Consider the following 16,290-nt stretch of genomic DNA (forward strand, 5'->3'; position numbering starts at 1 on the left):
CGGCAATGAGAAAAGTTATCCTGCTGTAAAAGCCAGTTGTATCATCAGATTTTCCAATTTTTTGTTCTTTTTTTTCTCTTTTTAGCTTGCCTTATTCGCACGAAGGAGGATTTGGTATTCCAGGGGTACACTTCAAATAAACAATATCTCATTACGTGAGGGAAAATGCTGATTCAAATTTGATTACGAGCAGCAAAGCAGCCAGATGAGCTGAATGATTGATAATCCTTTTTTTTAAAGTGTGTTAATTTCTAATATAGGGCTAGTTTTTCTTCGATTATACAATGAAGTATAAGCCCAAAAGGGCTAGAAGCGAATCTCTAACCGTTCTCAGGCGGCAAGAAAAAGTGAAACCTTAAAATATGCCCCGTATTTTCGACGACGGATTGAATCTAGAGATTCCTTTGTTTTCGAGTGATATTTTTTTTTCGAATTTTAGCGGTAAATTTTGGTTTCAATCTCGCATTTGTGTAAAAACCAGGCGTGCCGTGCTAGGCCGCCTAACTTTGGTAGGATTTGTTAAGAGATTCGCTTCTAGTCCTTTGGGCAATATTTTTAAAGAGATAGATATGTAAATAAGGTAATTTGAGTGCATGTACATTTTTTGTGATAATGATTGGAAAATGCAGTTTTTCTAATAACATTTATTAGCTTTATTGTGTTCTATTTATATAGCCCTCAGGGGAGGGGCGCACTCAAGGTAATGAAGTAAATGCCCTAAGGGCTAGAAGCTTTGGGCTTCGGCTCTTAGCTTGCGTCACATACTTGCACAATTTGCAGTAACGATCTTTTTGCTTCGTCTCCCAGTCAGAGAAAGGTCCCATTTCGAAGAGTTAAAAAATAGACTACTACATTAACACGCATGCGTGATTTGTCGTTCTTTAAGAACACATCTAGTTAATTCCTGTGATAAACAATTAGGAATGAATCGGTAGGGGTGGTTCAGTCACTTTTCGGTCGGGGTTGTGGATGGCCAAAAGTGGAATTTTTTATTCTTCCTCTTTGACCTTTTCCATATTTTCGATTTTTGATCATTTCGATCTTATCAATTAGGGTCAGGGTTGGAGCTCGAAACATTGCGTCATTATTTAGATGATCTGTAAAGTGTAGCAGAGGCTTTCTGGGGGAAATTGTATACTCTTCAGAATAGGACCTTTCTTCCCCTCCTCAATAAGCCCTGGCAACCTGCTAAAAGATAAGTTTTTTCCAGACTCTTCCTCATTTTCAAATTTTTTAGAATTCCCACATAGCTAATACTTGAACGACTAGTGGAATTTTGGATATCTTCTGGTTATTTTCATTCAATATTTTGTCAGTAGCACAAGCTTGAATTTTTTCACCGTTGGAAGTATAATTTCGAGGAGAATTATATGTAGATTGGTATTAAAAAATATGAGGGGTCAATTAAAATTAAAGGTTATGTCATTCTAAAATATTGTGCTCGTTTATTATCGGAAAATATATCTTACAAAATGAATAAAATAAAATACAAAATTAAGTACAATAAATATATGACCCGTGAATATGGGACGAGATGGAGTTTTTACAAGCTCTTATTGGATTTAGTTGGTCGTTAACCAGTAATAAAAAAATCTTGTTACTTTTTCCTAAAGAACATATCATTTTTATACACCTTTACGAACGTAGTCGCGCGGGTATTTTTTTGCCCACTTTATCCCACTAAAACCGTCCCAGTCCTTTTTTCGCATCAATAGACAATAGAAAAAATGCGTCAAAAAAGGATTGGGACGGTTTGAGTGGGATAAAGCGGACAAAAAAATGCCCGCGCGACTACGGTCGAAAAGGTGTATCACTTCAAATGACCAATTATTAATGTACCTTATAAAAACTCCTATCTCGTCTGGTGAATATGATAGAAACTGAATCGCTATCAAATACAATACAGCATTAAACAGAAATTATATAAACAAATCTACTGGATTTGGTGGATTAAAATAAAAATAAGTTTGATGAATTTATAAACGATTTAGTTGCAGGAACCAGAAATCATTTCAACGTTCCTGATGCTCAATGTTCCTTCTTCAGTTACAGTTTTCTTATTGCGGAAGCCAAAGATGTTGATCTGAAAATAAAAATAAAGAATTTTTCAAGGTAATAGACGATATCGGATTTAGATAAACGCAATTCATTCTGGTTTCTAGGGACTCTCAAAGGAATTATAATCTATTATAATTGATCTATTATAATTCCTTTGAGAGTCCCTAGAAACCAGAATGCATTGCATTTATCTAAATCCGATATCGTCTATTTTATTGATACAAATTAATTGAAACAACTCCATCATTCGAACCTCTGTGAACCGAATATCGACTTAACTTGAACAAGTTATCTGGTCCCTTCAGTTAAAGATGGATTGTATGGCCTTACTCCAAAACTCGAACAAATTTCAATTCCCCGTGTAGTGTTTGAGCTTAAAATACTCTTCTGTACCAACTTTTAGTCTATTTGATTTTCGTAAAATTTGAAAAACTTAAAAATAAATTAAAAAATTCTCTGCTGGATTTAATTTCGAGAAAAAATCATCACTTATTCGAATAATTTTGCGTGGATTTTGGAAATCAGTGGCTATCGAATTTCAACACAAACGAAATTTCATTCTTAACCCATGTGACGTGAGTTAAGTTATCACAGTGTGTCAATTTATGTATAAAAACTGTTTCAGATCTTTCAAAATATCTTATCGGCCCTTTTTTGCGCCGACCCTTATTGGCGTTATTATAGGACCGGCTTAAGGAGTCGAAATTAAATAAAAATTGGGGCTAAAAATGGAAAAATTTGATGTAATAAGGCGTAAAAGGAGCCCCCCAGTCACCTTTCAAATCACGCAAAAAGTATTTCCAAATCACGTTATCACAAGTTAAACTTTCTATCACGATCACGTTGATCACGTTCCTTCCCAGCTGGCACACAACGCTTTCTCGACGTTTATCTAACGTTCACACCGTCCATATAACATTAGACGAACGTTAGAACAACGCTGCGTGCCAGCTGGGTTCTTCCAATTACGCAATCGTTAAACTCGTAAATAAAAAAATCACGAAATTGAAAAAACGCCAATCACCCCATCACGAAAACCCCTGGGGGCCTCTAAAAGGGGTCGGTGCGAAATTAAGGCCGGTATGATGGGGGCCCATAAGTTATAAGCTACTTAACAAACCTTATTCTTTTGTTTTCCAGTCAAGCATTTCAAATTAGTTTCGAAACTATATTCTTGTTCACCAAGTTGTTTTGGTGCTACAAATTTTCTTTTATTATTGGCATTCTGGAAACTTTGAGATTTAATGATCAGCTTAGGTGCAGATTGGTTGTCCCGATTGAATTCGATTCTCATACAAACTGCAACGGGCCCTTGTTGAGTGGCTGAACAGATTGATTTCATTGAGTCTGCCCACATTTTCACTCGAAGACGTCCCCATTTGAATTGTTGTTCAGGTTTATGTGTTACACTATAAACTCCTACAAATAAAAAGCAGTTTCAGTACACGTTCTTTTTAAAGAAAGTCCAAAATTTTTGATAAGACTTCAGATATTCTTGAGTTTTAAGCTTAAAAATATTCTTAACATGTTCTTATTTACACCGTTTTTTGAGTATTTTTATTCATTTTCCTAAGAAATCGGATTTTTTAGAGTCTGCAAAGCCTTAAAATGTTCTTAACTTGTTCTTAGTATTTTGGCCATTGAAGCCTTATGTTCTTATATAGTTTGTTCTTATAAAAAACGTGTATGTGTAAATAGTTGCACTTTTCATTTGAGAAGAAAATGCACAAATGCAGAAAAGCCACCCAAAAAACTTTCGTGCCCTTTATTTAACTTAATTAAGAAGTGACATAATTTGACATTGACAATTAATTTACGAAGGATTATAAAAATGCTATACAACTCGAAAAAACAATATCGTACCTTCTCCTTTCACCATTCTGTGGGGAAACATTTTAACACTGCTGGGACAATCTTGTAAACAACCTAAAATGATGAAGAGTATACGACTTTATCAAACACAACCAATCAAAAGTATAGAAATAAAAATCCAAAATTCAGATATAATATTCTAAGAAGAACGTCGAGAAGTTTTGAAGCCTTCCCAGCTGGCAAATAACGTTCTTTCAACGTTTTATCTAACGTTCATAACGTCCATATAATGTTAGATTAACGTTTAAACAACATTGTGTGCCAGCTGGCTTTGTAAAACCTTTTTGGTTTGAAGTCTGGAAAAAGTTCTTGGAGTATTCTTAATTTAACTCAGGCAAATTAAGGCACGTCCAAATTTACCATAATTTTTTATCACCGTTTCCACTTCATAGTTTCAGCCAGGTTTCTAGCTCCCCCCAACAAAGTAAGGTCCCCCTCAACAATTTAGCTCCCCCCAAAAAATTGCCTTGTGCTAGGTCCCCTAACACTTCAGGTCCCAAGATAAACAAAATCAAAAACATTGTTCTCCTGCCCCCGTATCTCTCAAAGAGATAGAAAATAGAGAGAAGTCAATAAAAAATATATGCAAGTAGAGTACTGATAAATGAAAACTAAATTTTACTTGTTTTAATATTTATGTTTACAAGTCTTTTGCTTTTTGTATTTGATTTAATAGTAAGATAAGATATCTTTTGAATTTAGCTGAACAGTCCCCAGAGTCTCAGTCAGATCATCTAGGCCCCCCCAACAATCTAGGTCCCCCCAAATATTTTGGTAATTTTAGCCCCCAGGCTCTTTAAAGGCCAAAATATTTCTTAGCCCCCCCCCAAAAGTAAGGGGGGGGCTGAACCTATGCACTTGTTATAGCATATCACTTCATACATCGAAAGAAGCCTATTGGAGTGTAGATCACTGGAATAGCTGTGCCATAATTAATTTTTTCACCCAAAAAAAGATATTAGACAAAAGCCAAAAAATGCTGACGTCAGCAAAACTTGTTTTTTGAATAACTCCAGTTTGGCGTATAAACATGAAATTTGGACAAAAGTTGTATATCAATAATAGTAACATTTTTGCATAATTTTTTTTTGCAAATTTTGCTGACGTCAGCAGAAATCAGCAAATTACGAAATTTTGCAATAAAGTGCTGACGTCAGCAAAACTTCAAATAAATTTTTTTTTTTAAATGATCCTTTTAATGGTGTGCAACTTTGGTCCAAATTTCATGTTTTTACCATAAGCCAAACTAGAGTTACTCAAAAAACAAGTTTTGCTGACGTCAGCATTTTTTGGTTTTTGCCTAATATCTTTTTTTGGGTGAGAAAATTAATTATGGCACAGTAATTCCAGTGATCTACACTCAAATATACGCTTCTTTCGATGTATGAACGAAGTGATATGCTATGACAAGTAGAAACGGTGATAAAAAATTAAGCTAAGTTTGAAAAATCTGGACAGGCCTTAATTTGCCTGAGAAATATTATTTTGAGTATTTTGGTTTAATTTCCTAACGAATTACATGCTTAAGAAACTTCAAGGCCTTAAAATTTTCTTAGATTAAAAACTAATTAATTTTCTGTCTCGGAGCCTTAAAAAATTGTCAAAATTCAGAAAAAATATTCTTCTGATGTAGTCAGTCTTTTGATACAAATTTTTCAAAAAAATATATGTAAAAATAAAACAGCTCTTAAAATTGGTAAAAACTAAAATATTTTAAGCTTGAAAAATTTGACTCACTGAAAACCTCTTTAGATGCTGGTGGCCCTTGAGTAACTGGTCCTTGAGTTGTGGTGGTGGCTGGTTTGCGAGTTGTTGTGGTGGTTGGTTTGCGAGTGGTGGTGGTGGTAGTAGTGGTTGTAGCAGGTGTATTAGAACATCTAAAGAGTTAAGTTCAATTACATTGTATTATATTCTAATACTGTTTTCCTTTAACTTTCCTTTGGGTAGTTTGAAAATCTATATTCAATGGGGCGGAAACCTGCTATTGGCATCAACCCTCTCCAATTGCTTCATAGTAGAGTATATCAAAAGTTTGATATAATTGTGTATATGATTTTCACCTCCAAAGCCTATGGTTGGATCAGTCTGTAGTCAACCTTATTTGCCACTTACATTGGGCTTTTCCAGAAAAAAATCGTGCACCTCCTGTTGAGGAGGTCCATTTCCGTTCCAAGGGCGTAAGGTTTGAAATGCAGTGCAATTCCAGACGTAAATGGGTAGACGAAAATCCGTCACAAATAAGCGGAATTCCAAGGGGGTAATGATTGAAAATTTGTAAAAATTCGGAATTCCAGAGGGGTATGATCCTAAAATTGCCTGGGATTCCAAGGGGGTAGGACACAAAAGGTTTGACCTCCTCAACAGGGGGTGCACGGTTTTTTTTCTGGAAAAGCCAATTATATGGGATCACATCCCATCCACTGGCCTTTATACAACCATGGACCAAGCTATATCAGCCATCTTTGATGGAAGTTTTTTTTTAATTGATACCAGTAAAGAAACCATTGCAATGTAAAATATTAACATCTAACGTTGCTATATCAAAAGTTTTCAAGGAAAGTAGATGATCTAACGCTCTCGATGCATTTACACCGCTATTAAGTAGTGCCGCCATTAGGGTACCACTTTTCAAAAAACTCTGATCAAAGATTTTGCTTTTTGGGTATGTGCGAATGATGAAGGTCGGTTTTTTCAACTTCCAAAGACTCTCTAAGTGGTTACAAATTTCAGAAAATTTCAAAGGAGCCTTATTAAGGGTCGAAAACTCACGATTTTCAGGTAGAATTTTTTAGTTTTTAAGAGAAAAAATCTTTAAGGGGTAGAAAACTATTCGAAAAGTTAGACCCGAGGGCTGGGTTTGGAACCTTATGTTCGTCTCTACTTACTGGTAAACATCGTTCATTTCTTTGATATCGGTCGGAGACATTCCATTTCGTTGACCAAATTCGACATTCGGTTCTTTAGCAACAATGGTTGGTTGCCTATTAATGGAGAAGGCTGTGCTGTGGTAATGCATAACGCTACCATAATCATATTGCTAAAAAAAATTAAGTGAAATGGTGTACCGTAGTTGAATTTTATCATCAGATAAGTTTTTTAGGACTTTGTCGTGTTGGGTTAGCGAGTATTATATAGTGTGTCGAAAAAAGGGTAGTAGACTTTAAATCAATCAAAATTCTTTTGTTCTGTCGCCATTAAATATTTTTATTTTGGAAAGATCTAATTTTCAAAAGTAAATAAACGGGAGGGGTCCTAATAAGAACGGAGAATTTATGTGAGCATTGAAAGTTTCAAATAAAAGAAGTTCGAATAAGCGAGGGTATTGTATTTGATAATTTCTAGTGAAGCTAAAATGGTCTATCATGACATCGAGAATGTATCGGGTTGTTACGCTAATGGGCATTGTGAATAATAAATAAACGTTAAAACGATGTGTGAAAGCTGGGTACTATATCCTTACTGTGTTTAAACTTGCTTGAACCATATTTGATAATTTGTTGAAATTTCTAATAGCTCCTAAATTGAAAAACAAAAGAGAAAGAATAATAATAAGCAATCAAAAAGAATAACAATGGTTAATTATATTAGAAAAGAAGTTTCCAAAACACTGTTGAAAACACAGCCAATCATATTCTGTTATTCTTGCACTGGTCACACTTTGTTAGAGAAAACGCAAGTTCCAAAATTTGGTTTTTATCTTAGTAAGTGAGGACAGCGCTAAATATTCGAATTTTCCACTGTAAATTTTTTGCGGCAGAAATCTGCCTCGCAGCTCGTACCCGTCCTGTATGTATCAGATTACGAAAATACAGGACAGGTCTCCTGTCTACCTAAAAACTGGCCGGTTTCTATATTTTAGAGCACGCTGTTTTGTTAAAGCAAAACGATCGCACCAAAATCAAAAGCAAATCATAAACATGAATATTAGAACCCAGTCGCTTTCGCTTTCAATCAAAATGCAATGCAATCAGGGAATTTAATCTGATATGGGGAATTATGTTTGCAGCTCATATTTCTTGACTGCACGGTTTATAGAAAGAATTATTTAAAGATTTTCAGTATGCAGTACTGACGAGTCTCAATAAGGCCGAAATGCATCTGCTGCTCTGCCACCCAAATCTACTGAAAGAAGAAAGTTGAACCGAAATTCTTTGAATTTTTTCACATATTTAATAATTGACACTGAATTAAGTTTCGTTTGTTGCTCTAAAAGACCACCTTCAAAGTAATCTTTGATGAGTTTATTTCTCAGTTTCTAAAACAAATTGTAATTCCTTATTTATTTTTTTTTCGGTCACTACAAAACAGCAAGACTTACGTGGGTTAATATTCTCAGTATTGATGGTAACATATTTATCTCGGTCACTTCTAGATTGTTCATGACTGAAGCCCATACAATGTAACATTTCGTGCAAAACTGTTCCTGAAATGAAAGAAGAAGACGTTGAATTGACAGTACTTGGCTGGTGGGGGGGTATTACCCTTGTCGACCGACGGGGGTGCTCCACTGAGGTTCGAAAAATGGACCCTACGTGGGACTCGAAATTTGTGAAAAAGTGACCCTGAATTGGACTGAAATTCCAAAATGTTCTCAAATTTTCTACTTTTTTCCCAAATTTTTCAAAAATAGGCCCTACGAGGGACTGATTTTTCTATTTTAAGCGTTGTGACCGTTTATTTACTCATATAACGAATAAGATTTAAGGTAAAAATTCATCGGTGTGAAAAATGGTAATGGCTTTTGCAAGTGATAAAATGGTTTACCGACAGATTTTTTCGCCGATAAGAAAGACGAGATTCAAATCTATCGTTACATGGGCCCCGGCAAGCCACTTGTCAATATTTTGGCAAAAATTTCGCCAACCATGGTTGGGCGAGGAAGAAAACTTTTTTCACCCTGAAAACACCCTGAAAACACCCTAAAACTTTATCTAATTGGGGAAAAAACAGTTTTTATGATTTGATTTGGTCTGTTCAAAGCCCGTAAGTATCGTCTGCAAAAAGATGAAAGGGCCATGGCCAACGCCCAAAAAGTCATACCTTGATTAAATGCGATGCATCCAGAAGCTAGGGTGATTGGTTGGTAGGTTTTTCCGCCTTCTGCGAATACCTTCGCAATACCAAGATAACTTGAGCATCTGGAAGAAGAAAATGCTCTTCATTGAGATATTTCATTACACACCTGAGCAGAATTTATATGAATCCTGATGTTTCATACTTTAAATGACATATTTATTTGATTTATTTTCTCGAATTGAATAAAATAATCTTCGGAGTTGGTCATAGATTGATAAAGTCCGAAAAGGCTAGATAGCGTGCTTAGGCTAAAAAGTGTGCCATATTTCTATAGAAAATCCTACCGAGGTCCCGTAACATTACATTAATATTTAAGCGCTTGACAAATCAAAAGCTTTGCGGATTTTCGAAAACAATACGATAGCAACAATATTCTTTGCGATAATCAATTTATTTTGTTTGCTTCGAAAAGCTTAAAGCACTCCATCTAGACCTTTGGGCATCACAGAAATCAGCGAGTTAGATATCTGTATACACGTTTTTTTTTTATAGAACAAACTATATAAGAACATAAGGCTTCGAGGCCCAAAAATTTAAGAACATTCTAAGAACATACTAAGGCTTTGGGGACTTAAAAACATGCATTTTCTAAAGAAATTACATCAAAATGCTCAAAAGATGCTGAAAAATAAGAACATTTTAAGAACATTTTTAGGCTTAAAATCTAAAAAACTAAGAACATCCGAAGGCTTCGAAAATTTTTGACGTTCTTATAAAAAAAAACGTGTAGTTCTCATATATACCGGTACCGTACTTATGGGTCTCTTTCCTAAACACTCAACGTTCAAGTTGAAAAATATAAAACATTTGCACTGAAAGTGAAAATTTCCGAATAGTTTGAGAAAAAAAACACAGCTAAACGCTTAAAAGCTGTAGAAAGTATTTCGCAGGTTACGCACCAGCTAAGTTTAGCGCACGTAACACAATACGAGAAAAGACGTGTGCCCATTTCTTTTCAATTTTTTGAGTCACCCAGTTAGTTGTAAGAACAAATTAAACTGCGCGAGACTACTGACCTTTATATACCCTGGATCAAATTTCTCAATCCCAGCCAAGCATAATCTTTGATCGGAGTTTTTTTTTAAAGTGGTGGCACTACTCAATAGCGGTGTAAATGTATCGAGAGCTCTAGATCTATTTTCCACCAAAAACTTTTGATGATGTAGCGCCGTTAGACGTTAATCTTTAACACTACAATGGCTTCTTTACGGATACCACTTCAAAAAAAACTTCGATCAAAGATAGCGGATATAGCTTGGTTCAGGGATATATAAAGGTCAGTGCGTGAGACAAGATAATGGAAAGATTTTGTTCGATTTATATTACCCACTGCCATCTCTAAATCGAACAAAATGTTGATCAGCGTTTGTCCTTGGTTTCCATGCATTTGCATTACATTTAATGGCGGCGTTCATCTCACGGATGTGACGCTCAATCTTGGCCCGATTGTTCGCATTAGTAACTACAAGAAAATAATGAAAAATTAAAAGCATATTACACCAAGCTTATTAGTGGTGGAGAAGTTACCCTTTGCTCCAGGGGTATGGTATTTGAAAAAATAAATAAAAAGCAGACCCGAATCTTTTTTATTTTAAAAACGTTATGAGTTTCTTGCAAAGAATTCATTACAATATTGAATAATGTGTTTGGGCCTTTTTTGCAAAAAATAAAACTCGAAAATAAGAAAATACTACATTCTGGCAGTCTTAGTAAGGTTGAAAATTATATCTCAGTCACATTAAGGGTCGGAAAATAGGAAAGTTTCAATCTCTGCTCCTAAAGAACATCGAATTTTGGTCAAATCAGTCCCAATAAGGGTCACAAAAATTACAAAGTTTTGTACGGTTCCTGCAAAAGGTCCGAGGTTCAAAATCACCCCGTCATCATCCTGTAAACCTAGTACCCCTAGTTAGAGCAACCTTCATGCAACTTAATTTAATCATAGCTGAAGATTACTCAATAGGTATCTATTAGGGAGGCGTATGGGGTTTGCGATTTCCAAAATACCGAATAATTTTGCCAAAATTTCCGAAATTCCGGAAAAAATACTTGCACTTCCGATATCGATTTTTTGGGTATTATTCCTCGTTTTGACTAATTTTTCATCAAATTAGACTTTTCATCTATGAATTCCGAAAAAGGGGGATAAAAACTTTATAATACCGAAATTTTGAAGCAAAAATTCATGGATTTCCGATACCGAAACAATTTCACGATACCGAAATACCGACGGAATTTTGTCTGATTTCCGAAAAAAAAAGGGTCGATTTCCGCAATTCCGAAATACCGTACGCCCCCCACCTATTAGTACTAATCAGAAGTGTTTTTTTTTATATTTTTCTTAAGACTTCCTTTCAATGGTATTGAGGAAAACATTTAAATCATTTCCTAAGTAAAGGGTGGGGCCATCCATTGTACGTGCACAGTGAAAAGGGAGGAGCGAGAGGAGAATTCAGCAAAGCGTACGTCTATTGTTTAAATGACGTCATTTCTATTGTTTTCTGCTTACCAAAAAAGGGGTGGCAAAAATCTGAAAACTTTTCGCGTACGTACAACGTAGATGACCTCCGTCTTTTATAGAATTTCTCTCTCAAAAAAAGGAACGTGTGTCTGATGATAATCACTTACTAGAACTGTCGATTTCGTATGGAATATGAATAATCCCTTGTGAGTTTCTCCATAAACGTATGTTAAGGCCGACACCTCTCTTTCGCTGTTCCTCCGAAAGAATCATCTCGTCTCCCTCATAACCTGAAATGAAGTGAATAAAATAGATTATACAGTGTTTCTCCGACTAAAAAAGTGGACAAATTTTCATATAAAGTTGAATCCTAAAAACTCATCATTATAACTGTTCAATCAACATATATTAAATTCCCATTATGATTGATTAGGTATAATGAGATTTCGCATAAAAATTAGCCCGCTTTTTCTGGGACACATTGTGCACGAATCAGATGTCTAGTCCATTTCGTCCAAGGCACGCTAAGATAGAACTATATATCACAGTGGAATCTCCATAACTCGAACACCTACTTGTTTATAAGGCCTTTATATCTGGATAGACCAGTAAACTTGTTCGAGTTGAATAGACATTCGAGTAATAAAAGTTTGAGTAGTGGATATCAAACAATGTTACATCAGCACCAATCTTGTATTTTTAATTTTTAGGCATTTGACAGAAAAGTAATCAAGGGTTGAAGTTATATACCTAGTTCGGCATTGATTTCATCTTCAGTCATGGCTATAAAACAAAATAAGTTTATGTTTAAATTTAGACGCATATAACAAAAGATTCATGATACGGAAGAAGAATGGGTACTAGATTCGACTAAATTATAGTTGAAGCAAAATATTGATGTAATAGCTAAATTCCAGACACATGAAACAAATTCAGTGGGATTTTGATTTCACTTATGTACATGAGCCCCCCCCCCCCCCCCAGCGGACCCAAATTCACGCCATCACGCCAACCGCTGGGGGCCTCGTACAAGTACAAAGATTTTTAATCTGCATGTTTTTTATAATCATACAAAATACCAAAAGATGGCTCGGAGATGCTTAGGTCGAGAGAAAATGCTTGAAGGATTCACATATCCTGAGGAAAGTTTGAGGCAAAATCCCTAAAATCCATAAAATCCCAGCCAAAATCAGAAAATGTTGGCTTATATGATCTTAGAAGATGCTTAAATTTTTGCAATATCTTTAAGTGCAATGCTTATAAAAAAAGCGAAATTTTTCTTTTCATCATCAATCTATATAGACACCCTAAGTTGATAAAAAAACCACTTACAACGTTTAGATTTATCGCCGATAAAATGAATTTCTTGGAATTTTCCTGCCTTTTGATCAATGTCAGTCTCGTCTGGAACGTGGGCTATATGTTGAATTTAAAAATCGCGTTCATAAACTTTAAAGACACACACACTCCTGCATCACAGTCCCGTTGGAGCCTATGCACCTGGCAAAATCGTCTCTGGTGTAAAGAGTATGATAAATTTCAACCCTACCTGGAAATTTCCCTGCAATTTTATCCCCTTTGAAAACTGACTGAAATTGCACTCTAGAACCATCACTTTTGAGCTTGAAACAATAGATTTTCTTACCCCGTTTGGTATTTCGATAGAACCTTTATCCAAACTTTGAGAAAAAGTCTCACTAGGGATGTGAGACAGGGGTGTGTAAAGAAATCTGTTAATGTTTGCCAAGGGGAAATCTCACAAAGTTTGCTAAGGGTTTACTTTAAGCAAATATAGGAATCTTTATTTTTTTAAAGTACACGCTTTTTTTTATAAGAATGGTGCAAATCCATCTCATCATGGATATTCTTAACTTTTTGGGGAAAATCATCCTAAATTATTCTTACAACATTCTTAGGTTAGGATCTTAATTGACAATTTGTAATTTAAAATGGTCTAAAAATGGCATTCTTAGCTTGAGTAGCAAAATTCTATGATGGTGATATTCTTAAGCATATTCTTAATTTTTTGGCCATTTTCATCATGGACATTCTTATAAAGTGAATTCTTATAAAAAAAGCGTGTACACATGCACTTACCGATACATGTTTTTTTATAAGCATATGAAAATTTGAAAACAGGCTCAGAGATGCTTGGGTCGAAAGCTTAATAAGCCTGAAAAAATGCTCGAGGGATGCTTATATCCTAGTACTTAATACTGCTTATATACTGCTATACTACTATAATACTGCTTATATCCATACTAAAAAGTAGCATATATTTTTTTCATAGGGTCGAGGTAATACTTAGCATATGATTTATTTTTCCCCATATCTGAGCCTAGATATGCTTACAAGTGTAATGCTTATAAAAAACATGTATTTGGAATGCAAATCGCTTTAGGAGGACAACGTAGACTAAAAACATCAAAGATAAAGATGTAGCGTGGAATCCAGGTTAAGGTAGCATGAACACTCTTACGTTTTTTGGACTTTGGTTTTGCATCTTGTGCGATTTCGTCGATACCTAAGATAAAAATCGTAATTATGATTTATTCCAGGGTAATTAATCCAGTTCGAGAAATCTCATAGATTCACAGCACTGTGAAATTCCGCAACTTTAGCGCTTTCAAGCTCTGCAACAATGTCAAATTTCGCAGCTTTTCTGCTGTTAACTTTGACAACGCTTGGGAAATCAGAACTGGGTCGTCTAGTGACGAACGGGATCTCAAAATCATGCATTTTGTGAACTTTCATCCTAGAACTTTAATTTCCTACATACGGACTTTTCACAATCAGTCTTAGTAAGTAAGTAAGGCTACTTTATTTAAAATAGCAACATTTTGCTTACTTTGCTTTGTGTTTTCGAGAAAATTAGTCGGCGTTTAGAATTGAAATCAGAACTTCAATCGGGAGCCTTGCGTAGTGGCAAGTATTCAACATTGTGGAATGTTGCAGCGCTGTGGAATTATGCAACTTGCCAAACTAAATCGCACAACAACTTTGAGACATCGGAATGAGACATACCCTTTAGACATATTCTTTGGCAATACACCTTTTCGACCGTTTTCGCGCGGTCAGGCGCGTGCCACTTAATTATTTAATTATACCCTTAAACTCGATCCAATCCTTTTTTGACACATTTTTCTATTGTGTATAGATGCAAAAAAAAGGACTGGGGCGGTTTTAGTGGGATAAAGCGGACAAAAAAGCGCCCGCGCGGCAATTGGCGGCTACGATAGAAAAGGTGTATTCAAGGGCTAAAAAACCCGATAGAAAATCAATGATTAGGGCGTGGTACCTGTAAATGAGTCTATATCAGTTTCACCAGGTTTGTGCTTTGCTTTCGTGCCGCCTGAGTGAAAAAAGTGCACAGGTGCTAGGGAAACGTACTTGATCAAAATACTGAAATGCTCTTATTCATGATATTCATTACGTAATTTTTTTCTACAATTTAATGACACCCCATTTTTCCAGCTGTGAGAAATTTTAAGCGATTTTTCTTTAGCTTAAATTTGCAGCTACTTCCAGAAACCGGGTGGGTTCCATAAAAAGTAGAACAAGTAAATTTTTGGGAGTTTTTACAAGCTCTTATTTGATTTGGTTGGTCGTTAAGATGTAATAAAAGGATCTTATTACTTTTTCTAAAGAACGCGTCATCTCTATCACTTTAAATGACCAATTAGTGAAGTATCTTGTAAAAACTCCAAGGCATCTCAAATTTTTGCTGAGGCTCGGCTTTAACTTTCTTGGCACTTAACCAAAATGAATGTATTTTTAGACTTAATATTCTTACTAATTTGCTAAATATTCATCCAAACTCTGAATTGCTTTTAAATTCTTAATCTTAAGTTCTTATTGTTTGGCAATTTTGAGCTTCCCTGCTTGTATGAAAAACTAAGAATAAATAAAATAAATTATACCATCTCTTTTTGATTCCATATCTCGAACCATTTCTTTTAGTTCGACAACCTCTTTTTGAAGGTCCTTCAATATACCTATCAAAATAAAATTGTTCCAGTTCAGCTGTGGCAACCGGAGGGAACCCAAATTTTTTTTACTGAACTTTACATATTTAAAAAAATAATTTATTTAAGCTTTTTTGACATGTACGTAAAATTTTACTTAAGACCTTGAAGGGTGGGGAATTTCCCTGAGCTTACGCAGTGTTTTAAGGCCTTATGTAGAGTTTGCTTACGTTCAAAAAATTTTGAAATTCCCAAAAGACAGCCTTTTTCCGTAAGGTCTAAAGTAAAATTTTACGTGCATGTGAAAAAGCTTTAGTATGGTAAAAACTACCAAAAACTGTCCAAAGTTAACATCTACGTTATCCCCAAGAGCAATTAAAAATGACAGACTTTTTTTATCTTGTTTAGAACCATGATGGTTTTATCAAAATAATCAGAAACGACAAATTATCGTTTTGATTGCAAGAGAAAATAGTAGAATCTGATTTGATACAATAAAACGAGCCGCAAAGAGAGTTGTTTGCAATCAGGCGTTTGTAAAAGTGTTGTGAAAACTCGTTGAACGGAGGTTCTAGACACCACGCCCAACACTCTGGCTATCGAGATTACCACAATCAAGGTGATGAGAAGATTTCGAAAATCTACAGCATTTGTTGAATTAAAAGCAACTAACAAAAAAATTACCTCTTTGACTGAGATGTTTAGCTTGGATGACAGCTGACAAACAGCATAACGTAAATAATAGCAACACTTGACCCCTCATGACTTTATTTCTAAAATTAATGAAAATTTGAAAGGTTATTTCCCATAAGAATTTTATTCGTCTAACTTATTTATTCTTCAGTTCCATACAGTAAA

At 35.1% G+C, this 16,290-nt stretch overlaps 1 protein-coding gene across 1 annotated transcript; it reads right to left on the minus strand.

The window, feature by feature from the left end:
• Nucleotides 1-1,708: 1,708 nt before the first annotated feature.
• LOC136824149 (zinc metalloproteinase nas-15-like) lies at nucleotides 1,709-16,203 on the minus strand. Its single transcript, XM_067080315.1, has 15 exons — nucleotides 16,117-16,203; nucleotides 15,388-15,462; nucleotides 13,947-13,991; nucleotides 12,800-12,883; nucleotides 12,218-12,250; nucleotides 11,635-11,757; nucleotides 10,333-10,468; nucleotides 8,971-9,068; nucleotides 8,249-8,353; nucleotides 7,391-7,446; nucleotides 6,816-6,967; nucleotides 5,668-5,807; nucleotides 3,922-3,984; nucleotides 3,179-3,477; nucleotides 1,709-2,083 (listed from the first exon to the last, which is right to left on the minus strand). The coding sequence occupies exons 1-15, from the start codon at nucleotides 16,193-16,195 to the stop codon at nucleotides 1,988-1,990; spliced, it is 1,584 nt and encodes a 527-aa protein (XP_066936416.1). The 5' UTR covers nucleotides 16,196-16,203; the 3' UTR covers nucleotides 1,709-1,987.
• Between the last annotated feature and the right edge of the window lie 87 nt (nucleotides 16,204-16,290).

The sequence above is a fragment of the Clytia hemisphaerica genome, unplaced genomic scaffold (genome assembly GCF_902728285.1).
Source record: "Clytia hemisphaerica strain Z4C2 unplaced genomic scaffold, Clytia hemisphaerica genome assembly, whole genome shotgun sequence".
Classification (NCBI taxonomy): Eukaryota; Metazoa; Cnidaria; class Hydrozoa; order Leptothecata; family Clytiidae; genus Clytia; species Clytia hemisphaerica.

What these genes read in the sequence shown, in the direction of transcription:
- LOC136824149 (XM_067080315.1), bottom strand. Translation starts at nt 16,195, where the DNA reads ATGAGGGGTCAAGTGTTGCTATTATTTACGTTATGCTGTTTGTCAGCT. An exon ending in AAAACCAAAGTCCAAAAAAC is followed by an intron (nt 12,884 to 13,946) that starts GTAAGAGTGTTC and finishes TTCAACATATAG; the next exon opens with CCCACGTTCCAGACGAGACT. An exon ending in CAGAATGGTGAAAGGAGAAG is followed by an intron (nt 3,478 to 3,921) that starts GTACGATATTGT and finishes TTTTATTTGTAG; the next exon opens with GAGTTTATAGTGTAACACAT.